Genomic DNA, 21,312 nt, shown 5'->3' on the forward strand with positions numbered 1-21,312 from the left:
ACACTCAGCTGTGGATGTGTCTGGTGGTGAAAAGAAAGTCCGATGCTGTAAAGAACAATATTGTTTAGGAACCTGGAATGTAAGATCAATGAATCAAGGTAAGCTGGAGGTGGTCAAACATGAGATGGCACATCAACATCTTGGGAATCAGCGAACTAAAATGGACAAGCATGGGCGAATTTAATTCAGGTGACCATCATATCTACTACTGTGGGCAAGAATGCCTTAGAAGAAATGGAGTAGCACTCATAGTCAACAAAAGGGTGGGAAAAGCAGTACTGGGGTACAATCTCAAAAACGACAGAATGATCTCAGTACAAATCCAAGGTAAACCATTCAACATCACAGTAATTCAAGTCTATGCCCCAACCACTGAAGCCGAAGAAGCTGAGATTGATCGGTTCTATGAAGACCTACAACACCTTCTAGAACTAACACCAAAAAAAGATGTCCTCTTCATCATAGGGGATTGGAATGCTAAAGTAGGAAGTCAAGAAATCACCGGGATAACAGGCAAGCATGGCCTTGGTGTACAAAATGAAGCAGGACAAAGGCTCATAGAGTTTTGCCAAGAGAACACACTGATCATAGCAAACACTCTTTTCCAACAGCACAAGAGGCGACTCTACACATGGACATCACCAGATGGTCAATATCGAAAACAGATTGATTATGTCCTTTGCAGCCAAAGATGGGGAAGCTCTATACAGTCAGTAAAAACAAGACCTGGAGCTGACTGTGGCTCAGATCATGAGCTTCTTGTTGCAAAATTTCAGCTTAAATTGAAGAACGTAGGGAAAACCACTAAACCATTCAGGTATGACGTAAATCATATCCCTTATGAATATACAGTGGAGGTGAGGAATAGATTTAAGGGATTAGACCTGATAGACAGAGTGCCTGAGGAACTATGGACGGAGGTCCATAACACTGTTCAGGAGGCAGCAACTCAATCCATCCCAAAGAAAAAGAAATGCAAGAAAGCAAAGTGGCTGTCTGATGAGGCTTTACAAGTAGCTGAGGAAAGAAGGGGTGAAAAGCAAGGGAGAAAGGAGAAGATATATCCAACTGAATGCAGAGTTCCAGAGAATAGCAAGGAGAGACAAGAAGGCCTTCTTAAATGAACAATGCAAAGAAATCGAGGAAAACAACAGAATGGGAAAGACTAGAGATCTCTTCAAGAAAATCGAAGTTATCAAGGGAACGTTTTGTGCAAAGACGGGCATGATAAAGGACAAAGAAGGCAGGGACCTAACAGAAGCAGATGAGATTAAGAAGAGGTGGAAAGAATACACAGAAGAACTATACAGGAAAGATCGTAATGTCCCTGATAGCCATGATAGTGCGATCACTGAACTTGAGCCAGACATCCTAGAGAGTAAAGTCAAGTGGGCCTTAGGAAGCATTAGTAACAACAAAGCTAGTGGAGATGACAGTATTCCAGCTGAGCTATTTAAAATTCTAAAAGATGATGCTGTTAAAGTGCTGCACTCAATATGCCAACAAATTTGGAACACTCAACAGTGGCCACAAGACTGGAAAAGGTCAGTTTACATTCCAATTCCAAAGAAGGGCAATGCCAAAGAGTGTTCAAACTACCGTACAATTTCACTCATTTCACATGCCAGCAAGGTTATGCTCAAAATCCTACAAGCTAAGCTTCAGCAGTATGTGAACCAAGAACTACTGGAAGTACAAGCTGGGTTCCGAAGAGGCAGAGGAACTAGAGATCAAATTGCCAACATTCGCTGGATCATGGAGAAAGCAAGAGAATTCCAGAAAAACATCTATTTCTGCTTCATTGACTATGCTAAAGCCTTTGATTGTGTGGATCACAACAAACTGTGGCAAATTCTGAAAGAGATGGGAGTACCAGACCACCTTACCTGTCTCCTGAGAAACCTGTACGAGGGTCAAGAAGCAACAGCAAGAACCGGACATGGAATAACCGATTGGTTCCAAATTGGGAAAGGAGTACGACAAGGCTGCATATTGTCACCCTGCTTATTTAACTTATATGCAGAGTACATCATGAGAAAGACCGGGTTGGATGAGTCACAGGTTGGAATTAAGATTGCCGGGAGAATTATCAACAACCTCAGATACGCAGATCATACCACCCTAATGGCAGAAAGCGAAGAGGATCTAAAGAGCCTCTTGTTGAGGATGAAAGTGGAGAATGCAAAAGCTGGTTTGAAACTCAACATTAAAAAAACTAAGATCATGGCATCTGGCCCCATCACTTCCTGGCATATCGAAGGGGAAGAAATGGAAGCAGTGACAGATTTTATTTCCTTGGGCTCCAAGTTCACTGCAGACAGTGACTGTAGCCATGAAATTAAAAGACGCTTGCTCCTTGGGAGGAAAGCTATGGCAAAGCTAGACAGCATAGTCAGAAGCAGAGACATCACCTTGCCGACAAAGGTCCGCATAATCAAAGCTATGGTTTTCCCAGTAGTAACATATGGCTGTGAGAGCTGGACTATAAGGAATGCTGAGTGCCGAAGAATTGATTCCTTCAAATGTGATGCTGGAGAAGACTCTTACGAGTCCCCTGGACTGCAAGGAGGTCAAATCAGTCCATCCTAAAGGAAATCAACCCTGAGTGCTCATTGGAAGGACAGATACTGAAGCTGAAGCTCAAATATTTTGGCCACCAAATGCGAAGAGAAAAATCACTGGAAAAGACCCTGATGATTGAAGGCAAAAGGAGAAGGGGACGGCAGAGGATGAGATGGCTAGATAGCATCACGGATGCAATGAAAATGAACTTGAGCACACTCCGGGAGAGAGCGCAGGACAGGAAGGCCTGGCGTGCTATGGTCCATGGAGTCACGAAGAGTCGGACATGACATTATTATTATTATTATTATTATTATTATTATTATTATTATTATTATTAAATTTATTAATCACCCATCTGGCTTGTCTCCCAGCCACTCTGGCCGATGTACAACATACAATAAAACAGTTTAAAACAATAAAATTGTACAATAAAAACATTTTCTAAAATATCCTAATGCACCCCAAATGCCTGCCTGAACAACCACGTTTTTAATGCACGATGGAAGCTCATTAAAGAGGGGGCATGACGGAGTTCCCTAGGGAGGGAGTTCCACAGAGTGGGGGCCACCACAGAAAAGGCCCTCTCCCTCGTCCCCACCAGTCTAGCTGTCCTGGCTGATGGGACAGAGAGAAGGCCATCTGAGGCTGATCTTATTAAGCGGCCTGTCTGATGATGCTGGATGCGCTCCTTAAGATAGGCTGGGCCGGAACCATATAGGGTTTTAAAGGTCAAAACCAACACCTTGAATTTGGCCCAGAAAACAACTAGTAACCAGTGCAACTCCCTCAGCACTGGAGTGATGTGATCTCGCCGGCGGCTGCCTTTAATCAGGCGAGCCGCCACGTTCTGTACCAGCTGCAGTTTCCGAACCGTCTTCAAGGGTAACGCCACGTAGAGCGCATTACAGTAGTCTAACGAGAGGAGACCAGGGCATGTACTACCGATGGGAGCAGATGGTCGGGAAGGAAGGGGCGCAGCCGCCGTATCAGATGGAGTTGATACAGCGCTGTCCAGCTCACAGCTGACACCTGAGCCTCCATGGACAGCTGGGAGTCCAAAATGACCCCCAGGCTGCGGACCTGGTCCTTCAAGGGTAGCCGTACCCCATTCAACACCAGGTCAACATCCCCCAACATCCCCCAAAAATGGCAGATTTGAGACTGGGCGAAAGTTGTTCAAAACTTGAGGATCCAAGGAGGGCTTCTTTAAGAGCAGTCTTATCACTGCCTCCTTGAGGGCTGATGGCACTCCCTCCTCAAGGGAGGCGTTCACCACCACCCTGATCCCCTCATCCAGTCTCTCTCTGCAGCCCATAATGAGCCAAGATGGGCAAGGATCAAGTAAGCAGGTGGTCGGCCATACAGATGAAAGCACCTTGTCCACTTCATCAGGAGGAAGAAGCTGGAACCGATCCCACAAAACTGGTTTGCCACAGGCCGCCTCTTGCTCACTAACTGTATCCACAGCGTGCAGAGTAACACACCTAATCTGATCAATTTTATCTGCAAAGTGCCTTGCCAAGGCCTCACAGGAGGCCTTAGAATGCTCCAGTGGTTCCGGAGCCACAGGACCGACCAGGCTCCGGACCACTTGGAACAGCCTCCTGGGACAGCACTCTGCAGACGCGATAGAGGCAGCATAATATTCCTTTTTTGCTGTCTTCACCGCCATGTGATAGGCTGAAGATACAGCTCTAGCCCGTGTCTGATTGTCTTTGGAGCGAGACTTCCACCACCGGTGCTCTAGCCGTCTCACCTCCTGTTTCAGAGCTCGTAACCGCGGATTGAACCATGGTGCAGTCCGAGCCCTGTTCAGGGGGAGAGGGCGTTTCGGAGCCACCCGATCTAATGCCCCAGTGATTGCGGCATTCCAGCCACCCACCAGGGTCTCAACCGAGTGGCCGTTGGCGTGTCCCAGAGAATCCCCAAGCACGTTCAGGAATCCATTTGACTGAACTTTACGACTGAACAACAACTTCCTCCTCTGATGAAACATGCTGTGCAGAGCTTCATGGCTTTTAGTGCTTTTCCAGGCTTGAGACACTCAGTGTAGTGCAAAAAGCTGGCACGTCCTCAGGTCATCTTTGAGTTCTTTAATCATTGAGCATGTACAGATATGCTCCTCTGCCTTCCCTGCTTCTTCCCAGTGTGCTGTATTCATGTCCTCCTCAACATCATTAATAAAACTGTGCTCCAAACCCTCCAGACTGCCAACAGTCCACCTTTTTCTGTCAATAAAAAAAACACATCCCCTTCTTTCACCCTCCACTCCTTAAGAACATAAGATCATAAGAAGAGCCATGCTGGCTCAGACCAAGGGTCCATCTAGTCAAGCATTCTGTTCACACAGTGGCCAAACAGCTGTCGACTAGGACCCCACAAGCAGGGCATGAGCCCAACAGCACCTTCCAAACCATGTTCCCCGCAAACGGTGCACACAGCCTCACTGCCTCTGGTACTGGAGATAGCACATAGACATCAAGACTAGTAGCCATTGATAGCCTTTTCCTCCAAGAATTTGTCAAACCCCCTTTTAAAGCCGTCCAAATTGGTGGCCATCACTACATCCTGTGGTAGTGAATTCCATAGTGTAACTATGCGCTGTGTGAAGAAATACTTCCTTTTATCTGTCCTGAATCTCCCACCAGTCAACTTCATAGGATGACCCCGGGTTCTAGTATTTTGAGAGAGGGAGAAAAATGTCTCCTTATCCACATTCTCTACACCATGCATAATTTTGTAGACCTCCATCATGTCTCCCCTTACCTTCCTTTTTTCCAAGCTAAACAATCCCAGCTGTTGTAACCTTCTCCCATAGGGGAGATGCTCCAGCCCCTTGATCATTTTTAGTTTCCCCTTTCTGCACTTTTTCCAGCTCTACAATATCTTTTTTCAGGTGTGGTGACCAGAATTGTACACAGGATTCCAAATGTGGTCGCACCATACATTTGTATAAGGGCAGTATGATATTGGCAGTTTTATTCTCAATTCCCTTCGTAATTATACCTAACCTGGAGTTTGCCTTTTTCATAGTGGCCACACACTGGGGTGACATTTTCATCGAGCTGTCCACCACCATCCAAGATCTCTTTCTTGGTTGGTCACTGCTAGCTCAGTTCCCATCAGGTTATAGTTGAAGGTTTTTGCCCCAACATGCATCACTCACACTTGCTTACATTGAACCGCAGTTGCCATTTCGATGCCCATTCTCCCAGTTTGGAGAGATCCTTTTGGAGCTCTTCACAATCCCTTTTTGTTGTAACTACCCTAGATAATTTGGTGTCATCAGCAAACTTAGCCACTTCTCTGCTCACTCCTAATTCCAGATCATTTATGAACAGGTTGAAAAGCATTGGTCCTAATACAGATCTCTGTGGGACCCACTATTTACTTCCCTCCATTGGGAAAATTTACCATTTATTCCTACTCTCTGCTATCTATCTATCTATCTATCTATCTATCTATCTATCTATCTATCTAACTATCTACCTATTTATTTAATTTCTATACCGCCCAATAGCCGAAGCTCTGCTTTCTGTTCTTTAACCAGTTACTGGTTAATCCTTGCTTTCCAGGGTACCCCCTGTTTCTGATGGGACTCCATAGGAGGCTTGATCCTTTCCCCCTTACTTTCCTTTGGCAGCCGTCATATCATCACTGGCACCCTGGTTTGCTTACTCCTGTCTTGTTTATTCCCTGTGGATCTGCTTTGTTCTAGACTCACTGAACAAAATCCAAAAGTGTCTCAGCTATAAAATGCTCTAAATAAGTTGGGAGAACTGAACTGAACATGCCCCAAACTGCATTCAGTATTGCTGAATTCTTCCCTCTTCCCCAAGGTGTGAGAATTCCCAGGGACAGCACTCCTTGGTTTGGCTTCCTTAGAAGGAGAGAGCACTGGACATGGTTATGCTTTTTTTTACAAATGTAAGGGGAGGTTTAGAGGGTGGCAATAAGGGCAAAATCCTTATTGGTGTTGGCTCCCCGATTGTGGAATGCTCTCGCCAGTGAGGTCAGGATGGCGTCAACATGGCATCTTTTCAGCACCAGGTGAAGACTTTCCTCTACTACCAGGTATTTCACAGCATATGATGGGGTTTTTAAATGTTAGTTTTTTAATCAGGTTCTGGTAGTTTTATTGTTTTAAATAGTTTCTAACTGTTTGAAATGTGTGAATGTTTATATTATGTTTTATCGTGTTATGGACTGCCCACAGAGCTTTGGCTGTGATATAGAAATGAATGAATGAATGAATGAATGAATGAATGAATGAAATGTACAAGTAGAGTAATAGTGGTCTGACTTCAGGTCCACAGAATCTACTTTGCTTTTAGCTGGAACTCTGAGCTACAGCAAACAAACCCAGGAGCAAAATAGTGGCTTGGAACAGAGCCTGATGCAAAATGGTGGCTCAGGGGTGGCTCCAATTACATCCAGCACCCCATAAGCCACTCATTGGGATGCCTACAAACACAAGTACAGATCTACATCTGAGTTACTATAGATTCTCACACAACACTCTAAAATTGGCCATTAGAGCTGTACAAAGACCTGGTCCAAGGCAAGCAATTAATACTCATATTTTACAGGTGAAGAACAGAGAGGCTAAGAGATAAGCAAATAACGCAAAGACAAGCATTGTATTTTTACTTGCAATTTTACTTGCCATTGTTAAACAGCAGGGAATCAGGAGCCTTTGCCAGTTTACTGCAAATCACCCAAAACTCTACCAGTAGATCCTGATCTACTGTCTGCCCTCCGCAGAGTAAGCATAACTGGAGGTAAGAACATGCACATAACCAACCAGGTAGGAAATCCCCTGTCTTCAAAGAGAATTACCCTGCATGCCAATATGCTTCAGCCTTCAGCTAACTCCCTGCACACCCCTTGGTGCTTCTGTCTCTGTCTGTTCCAAAACCAAAACTTATTATTTTGTTCCTTTACACATACACCTTATGTCAGGCTTCTCACCTTAGCTGGGGGGCAGGGGAAGGTGTGTTAGCTTCGAAGCTTTGACAACTTTCCTCTTCCAAATATTGCTGAGTTAACTGTAGAGTCTCAAGACAATTAACACCCCTTACCATGCATCAACTGGACATCCTGGGCTATTTCTGTTCCTTTGTCCAAATCCCAGACTCTGGCCAGGTGTTGCTTAGAGGCAAATGATTAGTGCTTGTTGTTATGTATTCTAGGGGGTACTGTGGATTAGTTATTGTTTTTGAACCTTGGCAGCTCCTGTAGAATTGGGAGCAGCAACAGTGCGTGGAGTTTCTGCTAACCCCTCTCTTCCGTGTGTGCTGAATAAAGACCAGTTGTGTTTGAAGCCAACTGATTCCTGCAGTCATTCCTACTACCGATACAACACTTGTCCTGCCCAGAGGAATTGGACATCAAGCCCACCATAATACATGGAAACCAGTCATTGGGTCAAATCAATAAGATTTGCCCATTTCCCTATTCCCCACCCAGTCCCTTTTAAAAGAAGGGCTGAGTTTGGTGTTTTGTAATGTTTCCATTTCTAGGAAGATAAGGGCAGGTGACAAGCAAATAAGCAAAATCCCTGCGTTGTACTGACGTTCAAACATTCTGACAAGTGTCTACATGAGTGTGCATTCAGATTTTGCTTTCTGCGGGATAAGGTTGCTCATACTGAACCTAATCCACATGTCTTTGCTACTACAACCATCTCCTGGTGTTCTGAGATATCCTTTCCTGGTGCTTCCCTATCATCATCTCCATTCCTGCAAACTAGTATTATAGCATCCGCCCCCCCGCCGCCGCCACCCATATATGGACATGTGCCCAATATAAAGATGGGTACTGCTGCTGTGTTGCTGTTCCCCATAACAGAGATGTAATCTGGCCCAAAGGCTCCAGTTCTTACATTGCTAATGGTGGAAGAGCAGTGCAGGAGCTTCACACTGGTGCTCATTTGTGGGGAGCATCTGTCCCTTTTAGAGGAGGATGAACTGCATGAGTGGGGCAGGCATGTGGCCAGGCATAAGTGTCAGGGAGTGCCTAGTTCAAGGTGGTGAAATCTCCTTTTTTAGAGGTTTTAAGTAGCAACTGGATGGCCACCTGGATGGCCACTGAGGATTTCCTGCCTCGGCAGAGAGGTTGAACTAGATTACCTCTGAGGTCTCTTCCAATTCTGTGATTCTATGTGCATGCTGGAGGGGTAGATGTGGGGTTGCTCAGCTCTGGCTAAGATAGAGACAAGGGCTTTTCTTGAAGTTACCCAAATCAATCAGATGAGTTGGGTTCAGAATATGAACAGGCTCTGTGATTATTTGCTTGAGCTTCCAGAGCTTCCAATACTTCATGCCCAATCCCCTGGTGCAAAGGTGTCATGTTTTATTCCTCACGTGAATAATGATGTTGTTTTCTGGGTGGACGTTTTTTCTTTTCTCTTTTAGTTTTTTCATACCTTTACCGGAAAGAGGTCACTGTTGACAGGTGGCTCCTAGGGAGGAAGAGAGAGGAAAAAAAATGTCATGGGTTGTGGCTGTCATCATGTCAAATGCCTTTCATCCTCAGCATCTGACCTCTTGTTTGTACTCCATATGCCTGCATGGCATGATAAAAAGAGACCCTCAGAATAGCCTGAAACACAGATTGCCTTTCTCACACTAGACTCTACCAAGTAACAGAGATTTGAACTGTGGCCGGTTCTGAAATAGCATCTTGTCACTCACTGCAGTCTTCGTTTTTAATTAAATGTTGACACAGTGGTACTAGCAGGGCACAATATATTGGAAAGTTTATTGTGCTGTATATGGGAGGGTGGAAGGTCTAATCCCAGCTTGTCTGGTAATGTCATCAGATAATGCATCCTTCTTACAACATTTTACATTGTTTCTGTCTAGCTACAAGGTGTGGGGGACACAGTATATTGAAATGGCCAAACTGCAGTTATCCAAACTGTTTGGGTGATCCGATGTTCAGAAAAATGGGTGATCCGATGTTCAGAAAAACAGCATTTGGGGAAGACTGTGGATATGGGGGAACTTCACATTGGGGTAATAGGCTGTTTGTGTAATCAGAGTATTGTTAAATTTAGGTATAAAAATATTGCATGCTAATATATTATGGTCATGTACTTATTATGTGCATCCCCCCCCCCCTTGGAGTACAAACAGCAGCCTAGGGGAGGCAATTTTGATTGGAAAAAACCCCTCAGGGAAGGCTGAAACACTCATCCCCGAGTACCATTGATCCAATCCAATTGGTAGCCTCCTCCCATGCCTAAATTTCACTAAAAAAGAAAGTGCTGGGAGATCCAGTCACAGATTTCTCAAGTCACATGTCAGTTGGCTAGGAATGTGTGGATTTTATTAAATCCATTCCATCTGTGTTTGTCGGTCTTCTTTCATTTCATTTTATGCTTATTGACAAAATCAGATTTTTTTTAACATAATTTCATTCTACTGGTCTAATTTGCATTAGCGCTAATGCGTACTTGTGCAAATCTGCTAATGTGCACTAGCACTAATGTGAATTAGCTCAAATCCCCCCCCCAAAAAAAAAACTGGACCGCAAGTCCGCAGAATCCATGTGACTCAGAAAAAGCCAGTCTGCTGTGGAATCTGCAGGTCAAATTCATAGAAATCCAAACTCATTTGAATCTATTACGGATTTCTCCAACATCCCTTCAGTTGGCCCTTATTGTATTTGTATTTGTGGCTCCAGCTGTATCAGTGAATTTCCACCAAAGCAGCCTTTGCAGTGAAGAGCAAAGTTCACATTGTACTCTTAAGAGAAATGAAGAAGACAATGTGGGCAAGGAGAGGGGGCAAGAATACTTCTTCACACAGTGCATAGTTAAACTATGATGAGTTTGCCCATCCCTAGCTACCGCAAGATATAGTGATGGTCACCAAAGTTGGATGGGGATTAGACAAATTCATGGAGGATAGGGCTGTCAATAGCTACTAGTCCTGATGGCTATACATTAGAGGCCATATGCTTCTGTGTGCCTGCTGCTGGGGAACACAAGCAGAGGGTGCTATGGCACTCATGTCTTGCTTATGGGGCTCCCCATGGGCGTCTGGTTGTCCACTATGGGAAATAGGATGCTGGACTAGAGAGGCCTTTGGTCTGATACACCAGATCTCCTACTATGTTTGTAATAGTGAGCTGCCATGTTAGAGGCTGTCTTATTTGAAATCTTAGACCCATGAGTCAAAGCCGATATGATTACAGCCACAGGCAATATGAAAAAAACATGTAAATTTCTATTCTGCTTGCCTTGTTTCAACCACACATTGTACTCATAACAGGACAGAGAGCAGGGGAAAGGGACAACTTTATTGCTTTACATCCAAGCCAGTGACATACTTTCAAAACACAACCGGAAGAAGGTCAGTTCAATTTCATGTCCATTGTAAACCACTGGTAGGAAGTCACATTGAGTGAAGCTCTTAGAAAGACCCCTGGAAATGAACAGAGTCACAGCATTAATATGTGGTAGTTTGCACACTAATGACTTCCTAGACATTGAAAGAATGACACAATAGAACAGCCTGGTGCCCTTCAGATGTTTTGGACTTCAACTCCCATCAGCCCCAGCCAGCACGGTCAATGGTCAGGAATGCTGGGAACTGTAATCCAAAGCATCTGGAGGGCACCAGGTCATGGAAGGCAGCAGTAGAATAAAGAATAAAGACCTTATTAAAGAACCCAAGAGCTATGAATTAAATTGTATTTTCGGTATGATGAGCCCAAATATGAATTCTGTTACAAGCTATATTGATATATAACTATATTCATTTTATATCTGAAACATCTTATTTGCATTGAGTCTCTATAAGCAATGTGGTGCAGAATTGAACTAAAATAATAATAATAATAATAATTTTTCTACTTTCTTCATATGTTCAAGAATTTGGCAGCATTCCTCTGTCCTCTCCTCCCATCCCATTTTGGTGGCAGATTTCAACATGGGAAAAATCAAGGAAACTGTATGCAAAGCATGTGCTGTGGGGAAGGGCTATCACTCAATGGTATGGTCAACACATGGTTGGCAGGCAGAAGGTCCGAGGTTCAATCCCTGGCAGCATCTCCAGTTAAAACAATGAAGTAGTAAGTGATGGGAAACACCACTTCCTGAGACCCCGGACAGTTGCCACCAGTCCAAGTAGATAATACTGGGCTAGCTTAGTCAATTGTCTGACTTGTTATCACATATGTCAGTTGTACATGTGATGTACATGCATCAGCAAATGTACATTCCCAGAAAATGCACCAAAATAGATGTATGTGCAGTTATAAATGCCAAAGGGCTGGATCCAGATTTAGGAATACCTAGAGGAAACCCATTGAAATCAATGGGCCTTATGTTAGTCATGACTAACTTAAGTCCCATTGATTTCAATGGGCCTACTCGAAGTAAGACTAAATCTGGATTCAACCCAACATATGCGGTTTACGCACTTTTACCTACACTGAAACACTTTAATTGTAATAATTTGTCACATATGAATAGTCCCTGAGAGAAAAAAGATCATCACAACCTGAATCTGCTTATGCAGTGACTTTTATCAAAATCTACATTCATCTTAAAATGTCACACCATTTCATGAAAGTCCTAATTGGGGAGAAAAAAATGTGTGTGTGTGTGTGTGTGTGTGTGTGTGTGTGTGTTTTAAGGTCACATAGTGTGGATGCTGTACTATTCCACTTCATAGAATCTAGCCATGAACATGGAGGATAGAGTGAGATAGAATATCACATGCACTGACAATGGTGCATAAGGAACCATATGGTATTTCAGAATAAGATATACTTCCAGTCCCTTCACAACAGGATGTTCCAAAACAGCCAGGATGGTTACTGTTTCTGTTTCTGCTTTCCTTGCAGGTATTTCTGAAAAGTGATCGTGTTGCCAGAATGGTGCAAAGTGGTGGGTTCTCAGCTAATGACTCCCGGGAAGTCTTCAAGAAACATATTGAAAAGAGGGTCCGTAGCCTCCCTGAAATTGATGGCCTCAGCAAGGAAACTGTCCTGAGTTCCTGGATGGCAAAATTCGATGCAATATATCGGGGTGAAGAGGACCCACGCAAAGCACAAGCCAGAATGACAGCAAGTGCCGCTTCAGAGCTGATCCTCAGCAAGGAACAGCTGTATGAGATGTTCCAGAATATCTTGGGAATCAAGAAATTTGAGCATCAACTTTTGTACAATGCATGTCAGGTAAGACTTCCTGTTGCCCCTGGAACTACCCACTGCCAAGTTGTGGGTAGTCCCTGGGATTGTATATGACTGTACACCGGTGAATTTTTATTCTTGTTATGGTATTGGCCTGGTTCAGATGATCATAGGCTGATATGGGCTTAATAAACGTAGATATGATTGAGCCCTATGCCTGGGGATGCACACCCTGCTCACCTCTCTTCTCTTCTCAGCATACCATTATTAAACCCAGAAGTCTTTAATTAACCATAGTTTCCCATTTCATTCAACTCAAGAAGTGATGGTTACCAGGTTTGGAACAAGCCAGGATCTTAAACCATGATTTGAAGTTGGTTTAAAATCTTGGCATGTTCCAAACCTGGTAATCATGGTTTGGATGTAATGGAAAACTATGGTTAATTGGAGACATCTGGGGTTAATTGTGGTGCTCCAAGAAGGGAGGAAGGAAGCAGCTGCCTGTGTGTGCACAAGACTTGATCATATCTCAGCTTATTAAGCCAAGTCATGATCATCTGAACGAGGTCAGTATCTGGCTATATGGTATTCTAGAGGTGAGATACAGGCATACGGTTGTATCTCTAAACAGCATCATGGCTGGGGGTGAAAAACCATAAGGTATATATGTTGGGAGTTACACTTTCCTGTTTGGTTGCTTTTAAATGAGGTCAAAGTACTTATTTGTTTTGTTTAGCTGTTCCTCAATTATTTATTTTACGTGTAAGCCACCTGATTGATTTCTTGTATGCTCACTTAAGATTGTTGATTTTACCTAATGCTCTGTTTTTAAGGTGTATACTGTATTTTTAATGTACTGTTTTTATCTGTTGTTGGGCACTGCCTTTTGAGGACAACGTTCTAAGAGGTGGGGTACAAATATTTAAAGTGAATTAATGAATTAATGTTCTGTTATGGCAACTATGGATTCACTGTTTGACACTGAAAACAAACTGGATCATCTTAACATGGATATAGCTCACCCATGCTGAAATGGTCATTTGGTATACCTAAACGTCTTGCCTTGGAATCTCTCCTAATCTCTGCAGCTGGCATTCAAGGCTGTTGAGAGATCTTGCCAGGCAGAACTGAGTTGCTAGTATTTGTATGAGGTTTTGTATGAAATGTTTTTTGGAGAATGGAAAATAGTATCACAAGTATTCGCAGAAGAATAACAAGGATGTCTTTCAACATGGTGATTCATTGGTGCTTCCCACGTGCTTTCTATTATATGCATTCTAGTGGGAGGATATTGAGGGTTACAACTTACATGCATTCTCATCAGCTCTGACTTTGCAGCTAACTTGTATTCTATATATTTACTGTCTGGCTAAGAGATGGGATATGCTGCCTAGTACTGTGTGTCTGAAGCCAGTGCTGTTTGAGGATGGGCTTTTAGGAGGAACACGGGAATCTCCCTTACAGTGAGTCAGACCCTGGGTCCATCTAGCCCAGCACTGTCGACACTGACTGGCAGTGGCTCTCCAGTGTTTCAGGCAGGAGTTTTACCTGCCCTACCTGGAGATGCCAGGGATTGAACCTGTGACCCTCTGCATGCAAAGCAGGTGCTCTACCACTGAGCTATGCTCCACCCCAAGGAGTATCACTGCTGCTGTATAACTACTTGGATATAACAACCAAGGGTCTTATGGCACCTTAAAGACGTAACACATTTATTATGCAGTATCTTATTCAACACTAACGTAAACTGAGCTAACATAAATTATGTTGCACTGGTATGACTGACCTCTAGCTCTATGCCAGTAGTGCTTGCTGGTGCAACGGGTTTTCTGGGGAAGCCCATTGCACCAGCAAAAGCTATTGGTATTGTGCCAGCGATTACTTGTGCCAGTGCTGTCAGGGATGAATCTAAGCACCTTGAGATGTCTGACAGCTCCAGTGCTGAATCAGAGTTGGAGCAGCAGCGAGATCAGAGCTGGGGGGAGGGGAATGCTCCCTAATGAGCCAGCCGGGGGAGGGACCCTCCCTCATGAGCCCAAATGCTGGAAGAGATTCTCCAAAGATCTTGACCAACAGATGGCCCAGACTGAGTCTCTGTCCCCTCCCTCCACTGTGAGAATGCAAGTTTCTGAGGAGGAGGAGGAGGAGGGGCATGACTTGAGAGATGCTAGGTCATGATGCAAAGCAAAGTGGGAAAAGTTAGGGGCAGGGCTCAGACACTCCACCCATATAGCCATTCTTGGAAGCCAACATAGGAGGGAGTCACCCTAAGGGAGGGGCATCATTGCGAAGCTAGCTTGGCTGGGAGGTTCATACCCAAACTGCTGGCAACTTTCTCTCCCTCTGGTTCGTTTCCTCTGCTTAGAGACTGTTGATTAGTTGTTTAGAGCCTGGGGCAACCGGAGAGTTTTCTTTGAATCTGCATTTGTAGAGAGACTAGGCTCTAGCAAAATAAAGTCATGTTAGCTTGAAGCTTTGTCTGTTGTGCTGTTGATTGTGAAGGGGAAGGACAATCCATTTCTGACAAGCTCAATGTAATGTTTGTTAGCGTCAGCTTGGATACTGCCCATTATAACACAAGCTCTTGTGGGAAAGCTTATGCCACAATACAGGTGTTAGTCTTTAAGGTGCCACAAAACTTTTTTGTTGTTTTTGCTGCAGCACAGACTAATGTGGCTACCCCTCTGGAAATTGTTACTCTTATATATAGCATCAGCAGTGTGTAATGCAACAATCTCTGTCCAGAGGGCTTTGACAGCCTATACTAAACAGCAAGGCAGGTGTGGTATGACAATGGGCTGGTTCACACAATCTCAGTGAGGGAAATAAGCCATGGTGGCTTATTTCCCCTGCGGTGCATGCCAGTCATGTGCTGGGCTGGCTGGATTTTCCCTAATTACCCTCACCAGCAGTGTTTGCCATGTTGTCCAAACCCAGGTGGCATGGCTTTTTTCAGAGAGGGGCAGCAATTCTCAAATAACCCAAGAACAGCCCAAGCGTTAGTTGAGGATTGCTGCCCCTCCAAACAAGCCACACCTCCAGGTCTGGGTGATGTGGCGAGCCGCACCAGCAAGGGTAATTAGAGAAATCCGGCTGGAATGCACCCGGCATGCGCAGCAGGGTTAAGAAGCCACTGTGGTTTGTTAACAATGGTGCGATCATGCAAACTGGGTCAATGAGTAATGGTGATAGGGCAGAGGATAGTTGAATGGCAAAGGAAGAGCAGGGAAGGTGAGGCTAGGATGGTTAAAAAAATACACCTTCAGTCCTAGATAAGCAGTTCTTGAGTACTGATTTGGAAAAGGAGAGTTAAGTGGCTTTATGTAGCTAATGGAGCTAATGAGATGGCAAAAGACATGGCAATGGCAGTGTAAGGAGGAAACAAAAGGGCAACTCATCCTGGCATTCTTTCTCTACACATTGACATTTTTACTCAAAATAGCTTCTGGCATTCTCTCTCATACACAACAATCGCCTCTCCCCTTGATTCAGGGGGATTTACATTCAGCCTTTCTGTATTCATTGCTTATTGTTTGTATCTCTTGCTCTGCCAATACCTCCTTTCTGGTTGATCTCATTTAATCTACCGTTGTGTTTTGGAATTGGTCTTTTTCTAGTAGGTTGCTGCTGGAGCTACTGCTGTTGTGCACACACTTTCCACTGGCATTAGGTGGTAGATCTCAGTTGTGAACGTCCCAGGAGAAAGGGAAATAAAGTGACACTGTGTTCAGTGTGGGGACAAAGCTGATGTTTTAATAAAGTGCAGCATCCTCCCTATGCCCTCATATTGAGTATGGAATATCCACAATATTTATCTAAATACAAAGTGTGTCTTAATCTATGTAGTGTTGTGAAACTTGGAGTGTGCGCTATATTCCATGGAGTGGTAGATCTGGGATATGGATTGGTTATTGGGAATGAGGGCTCTGGCAACAATGGTATGGGAAAACAGAACTGTTTAAGTAAAACTGAGTGGGTTGCATAAATGAAATAATTTGCGTAAAAGCTACCATGAGTGTTGAGTCAAGAGTAAAAGGTCCATGTTGCATAACTTATGCAACATGGATGGGACATCCTATGGATTTCATTTCTTAAAAGAGTCAATAAAACCTGCTAGATACACCAGTAAACCATTGAGTCTCCCAGTTCCTTTCCATGAAGTTCAGGCAATCTTAACCTTTTATATCAGCCTTCTAAATAAGCCCAGTTAGTAGCCTGCTGGGGGTTAGCAAAAAAGGGATGAAGAGCTGCATTTCTAAATTGAGTGTGGAACAGGGAGCTTCCCTCCTCTAGCAACCTGTTTTGTTTCAGAGGAGGAATGGAATATTCCATCCCTCCGCCATCCATCCACTCACTCACCTGCACGGAATTCTATGCACTTGCCTGTATGCAGTTCCTGATCACCTATGGCTACCAAAGTAGTGCTTAAATAGAAGACTGTCTTATCTACTAAGGAGACTGATACATTTTTGATATATCACCTTTTATCTTCACATTAGTTGGTATCCATATTAGCCATCATTCCTTTTTATATGTGGACATTTAACAAGCCTTTTTTTTTTTGCTCCTCCAAATTCACAACAATGCATTTCTTTTTAGAGCAAATTCCACGATGTTGCACTTGTCTTTTCAGATTTACATATTCATTTCTAGGAGACAGGATTATTTTTGTTTCATGAATAGATTAATTTCCTCGCCTTTTTCATCTCCTTCCTTTGCAAAGTAAAAAATGAAAGAAATATCCCACAGTTCAAAAGAACACAGTGGGCATTACTGTTCTGATTAATAACTCTGCTGCCCAGCTAAGGAGAGAATCAAGGTTAGAATTAGGGAAATGAAGAGGCAGGCAGGTAACATCAAAGGCATTTCTAATTCTGGGTATACTCCATCAGAACGGCAGTTTCATGCCTGGGTGCAGAAGGGATGGATGAATTGGTCAATTCTGGTTTCTCCCAGTTTCTCATTTTTCCAATCTTCACTTCATTCTGTCCCGTTTCTGCATCAGTTTGTGACTTCTTGAAAAGAAGTCCACATGAAAACTCATATGTATTTTTCTGCACATTTCTCCTAAGATACACATTTTTGTCTGCATTTTTGCCTAATATACACATTTTTTGCAGGCAGGTTCCCCTTATATAATGCTTTTTTTGCATGGGGTCTGCACTAACATATACATTTTTGTGTGCACATCCCCTTAAAATATACTTTTTTTTTGTTTGAAGAACTGCAACACAAAAAAATGAGAAATGTACTAAAGTGTTAAAAATCTGTGTGTGTGTGTGTGTGTGTGTGTATGTGTGTGTGTGTGTGTGTGTATATATATATAATGCAAAATAACACTAAACAATGTTAACTTACAACAAAAAAGGCAAAATAAAAAGAAACAATGACAAGAAAGCTTAAAGCAGAGCGGTGTTACAATGATCACTTATGAGCCAGGGAAACCTTGTGTATTTAAATAGAAATACAACATATCTCACCATAATGGGGAAGACTCCAACCAGGTGACCTGCATTCCTGCTCAGTCTGGTGTTCAGGTGCTAACTACTGATGGGCTTCTTCAAAGCTCCTGCTTTCCCTTCTTATGGTTATTTATCTTTAAATTGGTCATGGACAGGACAGTCTTTCAAATAGAGGAGGCCTTCAAATAGAGGACTGCCCTCTGACAGTCCTTCAAATAGAGGACTGTCATTTGTAAAGAAGGACATATAGTCACCCTAAGCAATATAGTGGCCAAATTAAATGCAACTGTGTAAAGACAGAGGCCCTGTTCAGACATCACACTAAACCATGATGGTTAGGAGTTTTGAGCTAACCATGTTGGCTTAGTGTGATGTCTGAACAGGTGTCTGTCCCAAACCATGGTGGTTTATTAACCACGGACTAACCGTGTTCACTAACCACCTGCTGCAAGATGGTTAGTGGGCTCTACCATGGCATAGTGTGATGTCTGAACAGCCTCCATGGTTAAATGAGAGCTGCCATTGAGCTCCGTAGCAAGAGTGGCCAAAGAAGGAGTAGCTGCCAAGCACCAAAATGGGGGACAGTGCAAAGGTCATTGGGATGCATGGTAGCCCATCCGGAGGACTGCGGGTTCCTGCGAGAGGGAGGGTAGTTAGAGAATGGTTAGTCTAACCACATTATGGAATGTAGTTACCTGCAGTTGTGGCAGTAGCACTCACAGTGGTTAGCAGTAACCACTATGCATCATGGTTGGTCTAAACACCCTTCCCCAATGTGTGTCTGAACAGGGCCAGATGGTTTATGGGAAGTGGCTGGCCATGTAGATATAGAGATATTAACTGTGTTGTCACAAGCCACCAAAAAATGGTTCGTGGTACTATGCTGAAAATGGCCAGATCCGCATGGTGAACTACTGCCAGAAATTGCTCCAGGCGATTGCATTTGAAGCAGCTACCACAGCAGCACTGACTGGTATGATGAGCAAAGCCTCCCATATACATGCATGTCATTTGCATTAACTCCTGCTTTCTTGCTTATACTCCTAAGCACTGGAGTTTTAAAACTTTGAGACTGGTCCTGTGTTGATCTTTTCATGTATGTGTGAGGAAGGGATAGTGATTGTGCCAGATGGTCCTACCCCCTTGGTGCACTGGATGCCAACACACTGGATGCCACATTTGTATAAGAGCCTGTGCATGTAGACCCCAACATGCATAAGCCTGAATTGCACAGTCTGTCAAGAAAGATGTTGATAAAGCCATGGATTTGGGGGGGGGGGGGAGACACTGATTTTACATTGTGTGCAAATTGGTCTATAAGCTAGACGTTCATCATTAAACCAGTGTTAAACCTCCATGCATTCCCCCCCCCCCGCCATTTAGCTCTCCTCAAAACCTTTACATCTCACCCTCTAGAAAGGCCATAATGTAAAGTCTCTTATACAAAATATTATTGCTACTCTATGGATTCCTTAGAAGAGATCGAGGGCGGTTGCTGAGCTAACCTGCCTAGCATGTAGCTCCCTACTGGGCTGAGTTCACCCCTGTTCCAAGTGCAAAATTTCCGCTGCTAGTTTAAATGCACTGCCTGGCTTTATTTATGTTCTTTTATTGCTCATTAAACCAGCAAACCTACAATTAATTAGGGATTTGTTAGAAGTACGTATTTCAGTGAGAATGCAAACACTTAACACAAGGATTACTTTGCTATTTTTAATATGTGTATGATAAGGATGATAATTAACAAAGATACTCTAGGGGAAAAGCATCTTATATAAGCTGTCACTTGGCATAAAATAAAACAGAGCTAACAGCACTAGCCCTACCAGGAAGGGCTTAGCTATTTCATAAGCATTTTTGTGAATACTGCATGTGGAGATTAGAATAATACCCAAGAAAGTGGAAAACTGTGATTGCAATTTGCTGTGACCATTGCTTGGCCTAGAAGTTTTTCCTCATTAGATGTCTCAATAGGTTTATTTCCATCTCCTGCAGCTCATTTCCTGCATTATTTCCTGAAGCTACTGAGAAAAAGAACTTTATTTTTAGACACAAAGGGCTCCGAGGTAGAGTTTGTAGATATTCCAGCTGGGCCATGGGTATATTTTCTTTGGTTTACATAAGTGCACAGTCATGAAACAGCTATGCAACTGAAAAGAAATAAATTTGAAGGGGGTTCCAGTGTAATTTGTCCCTTTGGGTTGTGGGGCCAGGTGCAGGTTCCTCCCTACACAGGATGGCCATGTGTCCTCTTTTACAGAGGACAATCCTCTGTTTGAAGGGCTGCCAGAGGACTGTTCTCTATTTTGGAGTTCTCCTCTATTTGAAGGGCTGTCCAGTCCAAGTCTGATTTAAAGATGAAGAACTATCAAAAGGAACGATAACAGAGATCATTATTATAATTTAAATAGAAGTCGCCCTGCTTATTTAACTTATATGCAGAATACATCATGAGAAACGCCGGGTTGGATGAATCACAGGTCAGAATTAAGATTGCCGGGAGAATTATCAACAACCTCAGATACGGAGACGATACCACCCTAATGGCAGGAAGCGAAGAGGATCTAAAGAGCCTCTCGTTGAGGGTGAAAGTGGAGAGTGCCAAAGCTGGTTTGAAACTCAACATTAAAAAAACTAAGATCATGGCATCATCTGGCCCCATCACTTCCTGGCATATAGAAGGGGAAGAAATGGAAGAAGGGACAGATTTTATTTTCTTGGGCTCCAAGATCACCACAGACAGTGACTGTAGCCATGAAATTAAAAGACGCTTGCTCCTGGGGAGGAAAGGTATGGCAAACCTAGACAGCATAGTAAGAAGCAGAGACATCACCTTGCCGACAAAGGTCCGTATAATCAAAGCTATGGTTTTCCCAGTAGTAACGTATGGCTGTGAGAGCTGGACTATAAGGAAGGCTGAGCGCCGAAGAATTGATGCTTTCGAACTATGGTGCTGGAGAAGACTCTTACGAGTCCCCTGGACTGCAAGGAGGTCAAATCAGTCCATCCTAAAGGAAATCAACCCTGACTGCTCATTGGAAGGACAGATATTGAAGCTGAAGCTCAAATATTTTGGCCACCTAATGCGAAGAGAAAGCTCTCTCGAAAAGACCCTGATGCTGGGAAAGACTGAAGGCAA

At 43.5% G+C, this 21,312-nt stretch overlaps 1 protein-coding gene across 2 annotated transcripts in view; it reads left to right on the top strand.

The window, feature by feature from the left end:
• CADPS (calcium dependent secretion activator) overlaps positions 1-21,312 on the top strand; it is a 517,790-nt gene that overhangs the window by 105,704 nt on the left and 390,774 nt on the right. For both annotated transcript variants that reach the window (XM_084840490.1, XM_084840489.1), the window contains exon 3: positions 12,424-12,756. In XM_084840490.1, the coding sequence (XP_084696616.1) occupies positions 12,424-12,756 (333 nt within the window). The remainder of the gene's footprint in view (positions 1-12,423; positions 12,757-21,312) is intronic.

The sequence above is a fragment of the Heloderma suspectum genome, chromosome 2 (genome assembly GCF_057233095.1).
Source record: "Heloderma suspectum isolate Gila_16-S chromosome 2, 16-S_ref, whole genome shotgun sequence".
Taxonomy (NCBI): Eukaryota; Metazoa; Chordata; class Lepidosauria; order Squamata; family Helodermatidae; genus Heloderma; species Heloderma suspectum.